This window comes from Henckelia pumila, unplaced genomic scaffold (genome assembly GCF_033568475.1).
Source record: "Henckelia pumila isolate YLH828 unplaced genomic scaffold, ASM3356847v2 CTG_461:::fragment_3, whole genome shotgun sequence".
Lineage (NCBI taxonomy): Eukaryota > Viridiplantae > Streptophyta > Magnoliopsida > Lamiales > Gesneriaceae > Henckelia > Henckelia pumila.
The window spans coordinates 1,839,802-1,850,703 of record NW_027331831.1 but is presented as its reverse complement, the minus strand read 5'-3'; the positions used below and the strand labels follow the sequence as shown (position 1 = coordinate 1,850,703).

General features: G+C 45.7%; 1 protein-coding gene across 1 annotated transcript; it reads right to left on the bottom strand.

Moving 5' to 3' along the window:
• Window positions 1-6,148: 6,148 nt before the first annotated feature.
• LOC140871478 (uncharacterized) lies at window positions 6,149-8,056 on the bottom strand. The gene is made up of 3 exons (XM_073274010.1): window positions 6,683-8,056; window positions 6,487-6,588; window positions 6,149-6,388 (listed from the first exon to the last, which is right to left on the bottom strand). The coding sequence occupies exons 1-3, from the start codon at window positions 8,054-8,056 to the stop codon at window positions 6,149-6,151; spliced, it is 1,716 nt and encodes a 571-aa protein (XP_073130111.1).
• Window positions 8,057-10,902: the final 2,846 nt, after the last annotated feature.

Genomic DNA, 10,902 nt, shown 5'->3' with positions numbered 1-10,902 from the left:
TGAAGATCATTGCAACAGTTACGTTAAAATATAATTTGGTGTCAGTTTGATAACCTTGAAAAGATACTCGATTCTATTGACAGATGTCATGAGCCTGCTAAGTTACAGCATGGATTCGTCATTATGAGAATTCACTTGGATAGTGAAAGCTGAGCACTTAGGTGTTCATGTATGTTTTGAAATGGTTAGTTAAATTGGTGCAAGTTTGGTGCCCAATGACTATTTTCAATTATTTGTCTGAGGTAGATAAAGATGTTATAACCCCGTGATGGGGGAGCTAAATATTCTTTTGCATAAAGAACGATTGAAATTGTTCACTTTTTGGTAGACTGATAAGATGAGTATAGTACTCAGATATTTAGTTCTCAAGAATGATTTGCAGTAATTCTCGGACTTCAGTGTCAGAAATTGATCTAGCAAGTGTTTGAATTTTAATGAATACTAACATGATAGCATCAAGTCTTTAGACATGGAAAAAGTATAGCAGCTTAGATCTAAGGTTATCAGATCCAGCGGGATTGTTATCACCAATTTTTTGGGATGTCTATTGGATGCGTTAGGTCATTTATAAGTCTGATTCAATGAGATTGAATCAGGGGTTAGCTAGATTGTTTTGTTTTAAGGACTTTGCCAAAGAATGATGAAACAATTTTGTTCATCTAAAAGCGTAAGTCAGAATTCAGCAAGGAATTGTTATCCGTGGTAGGATAATCAATATTCTCATTTTCAGATGTTATCTCAAGTTATGAGATAGATGTCATTATCTTAGTACTAGATATAGTACTAATCGACTTTTGAGTCAATAAGAATATTTGTATTAATATTTCCAAGAAAAGAACCTGAGGGATTCAGGAAATCAAGAATTTTGGACAACGATGTTGTCACAGGTGTTATGACAAGTGTTAGTCATAAAGCATGAGAACCCTTTTGGTATACAAAGATTTGCGTACGAGGTTCTTTCTAGTGGAAAGGAATGAAAAGGAGTGTGTATCTCTATATTTCTAGATGTTTGGTGTGTCAGCAAGTCAAGGCAGAGCACCGACGACCTGGAAGATTGTTTCACAGTTTATCCATTCCTGAGTGGAAATGAGAGTTAATCATGATGGACTTCGTGACCCATTTACCGGTGAGCTCGAGGAAATTATGATGCTATCTGGGTTGTGGTGGACCAACTCACCAAGTCAACACATTTCATTCCTTATAATCGGGACTTTAGTTTTGACATAATGACACGGTTGTACATCCAGGAGATTATTCGATTGCACGGAGTGCCTGTGAGCATTGTCAGTGATCGAGACCTCAGGTTTACTTCCAGGTTTTGGGGGAGTATTCATCGCGCTATTGGTACTACTCTTAGTTTGAGTACAACATATCACCCAGAGACTGACGGACAGTCAGGGCGCATGATCCGTACTCTTGAAGACATGTTGCGAGCATGTTATGTGGATTTTGGTCCAGCATGGCAAGATCAGTTGTCATTGATTGAATTCACGTACAACAACAGTTACCATCGCAGTATTGGGATGCCTCCGTTTAAGGCATTGTACGGGCGACGTTGTCGTACTCCTCTGTTCTGGAAAGAAGTTGGGGAGCGACAGATAGAGGGACCAGAGTTAGTCCAACAGATTTTTGATATTGTTGGGAAAATCAAGAAGAGAATTGAGGTTGCTCAGGATCGACAGGCTAGCTATGCGAATGTCAAGCGCAGACCTTTACAGTTTGAGGAGAGTAAAAAATTATTCCTGAAAGTCTTACCATTTCGCAGGATTTTGAGATTCGGTCTCAAGGGTAAGCCATCTCCTAGGTACATTGGTCCATTTGAGATTCTGGAAAGTGTTGGAGATCTGGCTTACAGGTTGGCGTTACCGTCGTATTTGTCAAGTATTCACGACGTGTTCCATGTTTCACTGTTACGACGGTATGTGACAGATGAGTCTCATATCTTACAGCCGTCTGAAGTACAGTTGGATACTGATTTGACATATGTAGAGAGACCTTTGCGTGTCATAGGTCATAAGGATAAGGTGTTACGCAACAAAACCATTCCTCTTGTTCTAGTTCAGTGGCAGCGCCGAGGCACTGAGGAGACCACTTGGGAACTTGAGAGTCGTATGCGTACAGATTATCCAGAGTTATTCTGAATTGTCGTATTTTCAGATTGTAACTTATAAAATGAATCAGTTTGAATAAAATATGTTTATTCAGTATTTTACTGCATTCAGTACTTAAGATTATTCGAGGACGAAATATCTTAAGTAGGGGGAGAATGAAGTAGCCTGGTTCCATTTTACAAGATTTAGTGATTTTAAACATGTTATAAAATGACATATAATTTTAAAAGTGTCAAAACATGTTTAAGGAGTCCTTATTTGGTGAAAATAAGTGGAATATCAGATCCGAAACGTCCGAAAATGGTGGGGTAGGTCCCGGGGGTCCAAAAATGACTTCGGAAGGACCAAAACAGTTCGGAGCACACGGACCACTTCGGGCCCTCCGAACCACTTCGGGCCCTTTGAACAGTTCGGGCCCTCCAAACCCGAGTTCGGACCGTCCGAACTCAGCAGAGACAGATGTCTTAAAGGCTCGGACAAGTGGCAGTTCGGACCGTCCGAACTTCGCCTGTAAATAGGGGTCCGAAATCCTCATTTTGAAGGCACAATTTTCCTCTCCTTTACCGGTAATTGCTCTATTTAAGGGCTTCGGGACTCTTTCTTTAAGAGTTGGAGTAGGAAATAGTATATTTTTTAGCGGACAGTGTCCGCAGTAGCAGCCAGGCGGCGGAGCTCTGGCGAGGCGTCCAGGGGTCGTAGCTAGGCTATGCCCAGGCTCTGTGGCATGCAACATCAGCGGACTGACGACAGAAGAAGTTATGGCTTTGGTTCCCTATAGTAAATAGGGAGTAGACTATAGTTTAATTAAGACTTTTAGAGCCTAGTAGGTGATGTTTGGCATGCTAGGTAATGCATGGGTATTTATGTTGTAGTGTTGCATGGTAGGCTTGAACCTAGATGAGTGCTTCTAGGGTCTGCCTTAGTAAGGTACGGAAGTATTATTCGAGATATCCAGATTGAGTATGCATGTATTATGTGTTTGCATGGATTATGTGATTGCATGTTTTATATGCCTTTATATATAGCATGTCATGACTGTATGTTGCATACATGAGCATATTGAGCTTGTATCCTTGTGATATCCGGTATTGGGATATTTACCTTGTTAGTAGATGGTTGGACACATAGGCTCGTGTCAGGTCACCAATATTAGTTGGACACTTGAGCATATGTCAGGTCACTGATATTTGGTTGGACACGTGGGCATGTGTTAGGTCACCATCAGGGCATCTAGGTATGTCTGTCACCTCCTGTAGTGATAGCTCAGCGTGGTACATACCAAGGCCCAAGTTATTCTCTATAAGATATTCTTGATCTCGTGTCTTGATACCCAGTTCATTTGCATTCATGCACATATAATAGTGTATACTCATACTCTCGTACTGAGCATGTTAGGCTCACTTCCGGTTATTTTCTGTTGGCTGGATGCCCTATTCCATGGGGCAGATGCAGGTAGTTCTCCCGGATACAGGGAGGTTAGGTGGTGACCAAGGCTGGATAGTGGGGTTGACCACTAGGTTTTGCTTACCTGGTATTTGACTTACTTTAATTCCGCAGCTTCTCTGATCAAGATTATTTTATTGATTAATTGCATGCTTAAGTTCTGATTAGTAGATGATCACGGCGCGGGTCACTACAGAGCGGCAAGCATACAGGAGATGCATGAAGCAGAGATGGGTTCCCTGCGCTCTGCTTTAGAGAGCTCCCGGGCGGAGGCTACTCAGGCGCAAAAGGAGTGGAAGAAGAGGCTAGCTGATGCCCAGGGGGAACAAGTGCAAATGTCCCGGGTTTTCCAAACCCAAATGAGGGAGGCCAAAGAGGAGACTCAAAAGGCTATGGCTGAGAGGGATATTGCCAAAGCGGAAATAGAGAGATGTCAAGCTGTGGTGGAGAACATGCAGGTAGGGCTATCTTCTGCTTGGACAGAGGCGGCATGTATCGCCTGCTAGCTGAAGATGCCACCTCCGCCCTAGAGAAATATCTGACGACCGAGTCTCAGTGGCAAGAGTCTTTCCTTGCCTCCAAAGAATTCAAGAAGATTGTGATAGACAAATCTTTTGACTTTTTTGCTCAGGGCTTCGACCTCTGTTCCGCACAATATGACAAATCCGGGCTAACTCGAGAAGGAGTCCCTGATATCCACCGAGCCATTGCTTCCCTGCCTTCCTCTTCCGGGAATGGGGAAGAGACACCTCAGGAGGAAAAGAAAACCTTGGTGCCCAGGGCGTGAGTCCCTTTCTTTGAGTAGGCTTAGGGATAATCTGTATGCCTATGTAATGAAAACATTTGTTATTTCTAGTTGTAATGAATGTTTCTCCTTTTCGCCTTCTTCTTTGTGTATTTGATTCTATGTCTTCTCTTTTACTCCTGTAGATTTGCGATTAGATACTTTTGATTTCCTATATCGAGTTTACTTGAGTCCCAACGACCCTGACTTTATCATGGGTTAGGGAAAACGAGATACTTTGAGATTTATCCCGCCTGAGTACCAGGGGGGGGGGGGGTAGATTACTTAGGTCTACATTGCCCGTGCCTTACCACGGGCTTTTAAAGTACCAGGGTGGTAGATCACCTTGGTTTACATTGCCCGTGCATTACCACGGGCTTTTAAAGTACCAGGGTGGTAGATTACCTGGGTTTACATTGCTCGTGCATTACCACGGGCTCTTAAAGTACCATGGTGGTAGATCACCTGGGTTTACCTTGTTCGTGCATTACCACGTGCTTTTAAAGTACCAAGATGGTAGATCACCTGGGTTTACATTGCTCGTGCATTACCACGGGCTCTTAAAGTACCAGGGTGGTAGATCACCTGGGTTTACATTGCTCGTGCATTACCACGGGCTCTTAAAGTACCAGGGTGGTAGATCACCTGGGTTTACCTTGTTCGTGCATTACCACGGGCTTTTAAAGTACCAGGGTGGTAGATCACATGGGTTTACATTGCTCGTGCATTACCACGGGCTCTTAAAGTACCAGGGTGGTAGATCACCTGAGTTTACATTGCTCGTGCATTACCACGGGCTCATAAAGTAACAGGGTGGTAGATCACCTGGGTTTACATTGCTCGTGCATTACCACGGGCTCTTAAAGTACCAGGTTGGTAGATCACCTGGGTTTACCTTGCTTGTGCATTACCACGAGCTTTTAAAGTACCAGGGTGGTAGATCACCTGTGTTTACCTTGCTCGTGCATTACCACGGGATCTTAAAGTACCAGGGTGGTAGATCACCTGGGTTTACCTTGCTCGTGCATTACCACGGGCTTTTAAAGTACCAGGGTGGTAGATCACCTGGGTTTACATTGCTCGTGCATTACCACGGGCTCTTAAAGTACCAGGGTGGTGAATCACATGTACTTAAATTCTGTGTTTACAATAGATCCAAACATACTTTTTATTTATACAACCGGCAAACACATAATTTACAGGTCAGCTTGCACTTTTAAGAATAATAAGACTTAAGATGCACAGTGTTCCAGGGCCTCTGTAGGACTTTGCCCCGGTTGTCTTCCAAGTACCAGGCGTTCCTCCCTACCCTCCGAATTATTTTGTAAGGTCCTTCCCATTTTGCTTCCAGCTTTTTTACCTCTCCTGCCGGGTTAACCTTTTTCAACACCAGGTCTCCTATCTGGAAGTCTCGGGGCTTGATCTTTTGATTGAACGCCTTCACTATCCTGCTCCGATAAGCTTCCATTCGTATAGCGGCCCGTTCTCTTTTTTCATCAATCAGGTCTAACTCTTGTGCCCGGTCCATGGTTTCTCCTTCCGAGTAGGCTTTCACCCGGGAAGAGATCTGTCCAATTTCTACTGGAATTACAGCCTCAGACCCATATACCAGGCTGAAAGATGTTTCTCCTATGGTCATCCTGGGGGTAGTACGATAAGCCCATAGCACACCAGGGAACTCTTCCACCCAACTCTTAACAGCGCCAAAGAGCCGAGTCTGTAAATATTGGATGATGGTTCTGTTAGTTACTTCCGCTTGCCCGTTGCCCTGGGGGTAGGCTACAGAGGTGAATGTCTGCTTTACCTTCATTTATGTGCACCAATCCTTTATCTTCTTTCCCTGGAATTGCCTCCCATTGTCTGAGACGAGCTTCCGGGGTAGGCCAAATCGGCAGACAATATTCTTCCAAATAAACCCCAGCACAGCCTCTTCAGTGATCTTTTCCAAAGGCTCAACCTCTACCCACTTAGAAAAATAATCAACCGCCACTAGTAAGAACTTCTTTTGTCCGGGGCCCGTAAGGAACGGTCCCACGATATCCATGCCCCACTGATCAAAAGGGCAAGATGCCCACACCGTCTGTAATTCTGCCGATGGTTTATGAGAGAAGTTCCAAACCTTTGGCACCCTTCGCACGTTTTGACTACCTGCCGGGCATCCTGCTGCAGGGTGGGCCACAAGTATCCTGCTAACAAGGTACGCCGGGCCAAGCTCAGAGACCCTCCGTGATCTCCGCCTTCATGTATTTTCTGAAGTACATAATTCCTTGGCTAGGCACTTTAACAAAGGACCCTGAAAAGATCGCCGGTACAATTTTTCATTAACCAGGATAAATCGAGTTACCTGTCTTTTGAGCTTCCGGGCATGTGCTTCATCCTCATGAAGGATCCCTGTCTGCAGGTACTCAACGAGGGGAGACATCCAGGATCTCTCCAAGGCCTCTTTTGCTCTTTCTTCTATGGACATCACCGATCCGGACTGTTGTATCACTTCCCGGCTATCAATATAAGTCATAGATGATGCCATCCTGGCTAGGGCGTCTGCCTCAGCATTATGCTCCCTGGGAATTTGTTCAATGCTCCAGCTAGAAAATTCTTCTCCCTGCTGCTTGATAAGCCCCACATATTCTTGTAATCTCTTCTCCCTGATGCTAAAGGTTCCCTGAACTTGCTGCACTACCATTTGAGAATCAGAATACATAATTACGTTCCCTGATCCCGCCTCCCGGGCCAATTTCAAACCTGAGATTACTGCCTCATACTCCGCTTCATTGTTAGATCTAAAAGATGATAACCTTATCGCAACTTTGGTTTTTTCCTGAGTGGGAAAAATTAGGATTACTCCCACCCCGCTTCCTTCCAAATTGCTAGCCCCATCTACAAAGACTCTCCACACCTCTTCCTGACCAAAGGTGATGACCTCGGTCAGGAAGTCAGACAAAGCTTGTGCCTTAATAGCTGCCCGAGGCCTGTATTCTACATCGTATTCTCCCAGCTCCATTGCCCACTTGACCAATTGGCCTGAAGCATCCGGATGAGTCATCACCCGGCCCAAGGGGCTATTGGTTAAGACAGTGACTGGATGAGATAAGAAGTAAGGCCGGAGCTTTCGGGCAGTCAAGATGAGGGCCAGGGCCATCTTTTCCATTTCACTGTATCGGATCTCAGGCCCTTTCAGAGCGTGGCTTACATAATAAACTGGCTTTTGATCTCCTCCCTCTTCCTTTATCAGCACCGTGCTTACAACAAACTCTATCGTGGAAATATAAACCCATAACCTCTCCCCTGGTTCAGGCTTAACCAAGATAGGCAGATGTTCCAGATGCTCCTTCAACTCCTGGAAAGCCCGTTCACAATCCTCACTCCATCCGAACCTCTGAGCCTTCCTCAACACCTGAAAGAAAGGATGACTCCGATGGGCAGACCGAGCAATGAAACGAGACAGGGCAGTGACTCTTCCGGTCAACCGCTGCACCTCCCTAATGGAGGAGGGTGATGGCATCTCCTTCAGGATCTTTACCTTCTCCCGATTTACTTCTATTCCTCTCTCGGTCACTACAAATCCCAAGAACTTCCCGCTTTTCACTCCGAACACGCACTTAGCCGGGTTAAGCTTCACCCCGTACCTTTGCAAGGTACCAAAGGTTTCTTCCAAGTCAGGAATAAAATGGTCACGGGTCCTGGAATTCACCAGAATATCATCCACATACACCTCCATATTCCGGCCCAATTGATTTTGGAAGACTTTATCCATCATCCTTTGATAGGTGGCTCCTGCATTTTTTAACCCGAAAGGCATAACCACATAACAAAATGTTCCTTCTGACGTAACAAAACTGACCTTATCCTGGTCCTCCCTAGCCAGGGGAATCTGATGTTATCCTTGGTAAGCATCCATAAAGCAAAGCATCTCACAACCGGAGGTAGAATCCACCAATTGATCAATCCGGGGCAGGGGATAGCAGTCCTTGGGGCAGGCTTTGTTTAAGTCTCGAAAATCCATACACATTCTCCATTTCCCTGTACTCTTGGATACCAGCACCAGGTTAGACAACCAAGTAGGAAACTGTACCTCCTTGACGTGCCCTGCTTCCAGCAGCTCCCGGACTTGTTCGGCAATGACCTTGTCCTTCTCTGCCCCAAAGTGTCTCTTCTTTTGCTTGACAGGCCGGGATCCTGGGAGGATATTCAGCTTGTGCTCAGCCAGATGATCCGGGACTCCAGTTAGCTCTTTGGGAGACCAGGCAAACACATCCGCATTCTGGGCCAGGCAAGTTTTCAATTTCTCAGCCAAAGCAGGCTCCAGACCCCGAGCCATCCGGGCAATCTTCCCCGGCTGTCCGGGCATTATCTCCACCTCCTCATACTCCTCTTTTAACTCTTCCACTGCGCATACCTCCTCCTGCTGGGGATCGTCCTTTCTCTCCGTCCCCTGGGCCCTCTTATTGTCCACCCGGATGGTGTCCGCATAACATCACCGAGAGGAATGCTGATCCTCCCTTTACCTCGCCCACTTGATTTTCCACCGGGAATTTGTTCTTCTGGTGGTATGCAGAAGCGACAACCATAAAAGAATTTAGGGTCGGTCTTCCTAGGATGATATTGTAGGAAGACGGGGCTTCCACCACAGTAATGAGGGCCATGACAGTCTTCTTTATATCACCCGATCCCAGGGTGATTGGTAGCCACACTTCTCCCTTGGGCCGAACGGTATGTCCTGCGAACCCATACAGAGATGTTTTCACGGGATGGATCTCACACCCTTGTAAGTCCATTTGCTCGAATGCTTCTTGGAAGATGACATTTACAGAACTCCCTGAATCCATAAACACCTTTCTCACGTCATAGTTAGCAACTTGAGCCCGGATAAGTAAAGCGTCGTTGTAAGGCAGACACACTCCTTCCAAATCCCCCGGCCCAAATGTAATGATTGGGCTGGGGTCCAGCCTCCGGGCCTCGATTCCCAGGATTTCTTTTTTACTCCAAGATTTTCGAGCCCTATTAGAGTCCCCATCAGTGGATCCTCCCGAAATCATGTTGATCACCCCTTTAGAAGATCCCTCTCGGGGTTCTTTGTCTGGCCTTCGAGGTGTCATCTCCCGGGTTTTCGGAGGGTCGGGCTTATTGGCCCGTGTGATGTCGAGCCGTGGCACCCAGGGACGTCCCCGCTGATTTTTCTCCAAATGCCTTGCTTCCTCTGGTATAGACTGTCCTGGCTCTGATATGAGCCTCCGGCACTCACTGGTGTCATGGGTGTTTACCCGATGTATCGAGCAATATTTTCCTGGCCTTTTTGGATGCAACGACTGGGCATTCTCCTCACATAGATGAATCTCTCGATCCCGGGTTATCCTGTGAGGAGCATAGGTGGCAAGCCTCCCTGGTTGATCCGGCCTTCTTCTTTTCGGATTACTCTGGTTTCCCTTCTCCCTGTGTGCTTCCTTATTGTCTTTCTCCCTCTTCTGCCGCTGGGCTTCCTCCATGTTGATATATTTCTCAGCTCAAGCCAAGAGGTCCTCAAAGTATCGGGGAGCCCTCTTGACTAAAGACCGGAAGAATTCTCCCTCTTTAAGTTCCTGTGTGAAAGAGGTGATTTTGGTTTTCGGTGCACACGCAGGTACTTCCAAGGCCACTCTATTGAACTTTTTAATATAAGCTCTCAGAGACTCCTCGTTCGACTGCTTTATCTCAAAAAGGCTAAGAGTAGTTTTTTTATATCGCTTGCTACTGCTGAAGTGTTGTAAAAAGACTTCCCGGAATTCTTTGAAAGCCTTAATACTACCTTCTTCCAAGTTTTTGAATCACCTTTGAGTAGAGTCCACCAAGGTAGTCAGAAATACCTTGCACTTAATTTGATCGCCATAACAATGTAACATGGCCACATTTTCAAACCGAGTCACATGCTCCTCGGGATCGGTGCTACCATCATATTCCTTGATTTTGGCAGACTTGAAATAGACCGGCAGTGGCTCCCCAATGATCTCCGGGGAAAAAGGGTAGCCCAAGCTTTTGACCCGCGAAGATTCCCGCGGGTCTGTGTTCTCCAGCTTTTGTATTTTTTGTTTCAGCATCTCCAACTCTCCCGCCATAGTGATATTTGAAGACCCAGCATGCGAGTTTCCCTCCTCTTCCAAGTTTATGCCTTTGCTCTTCTCTTTTTCGGGCCTCAACTCCTGTTCTTTTTCTCATTCTAATCCTTTTTCATTCTCCTTTCCTTGGCCATCCTTTCCTCCTTCTTGCTGTATTGCCATGATTCTTTGTACAGCAGCATCCACCATAGCATTCATTTGTTCTTGAATTGCGGCCACTGCTCGATGAGAGCTTTCTGGATCATCAATGATGGTCATATCTACGCCTTGAACTCACTTTCCCACAGACGGCGCCAATAATGCGTTTATCATAAAATGAGTACCCGGAAATGGGTAAATTCCCAGATGAGAAGATAGGCGAGTGCCTTGTTGGTTTGGAAAAGAAGTTTATACAGATATTTGAGAGAGTGATTGAGTGCGTGCGGAATTATGATGATGCCTCTCGAGAGATTCTCCCTAGGTTTTTTATACTCGT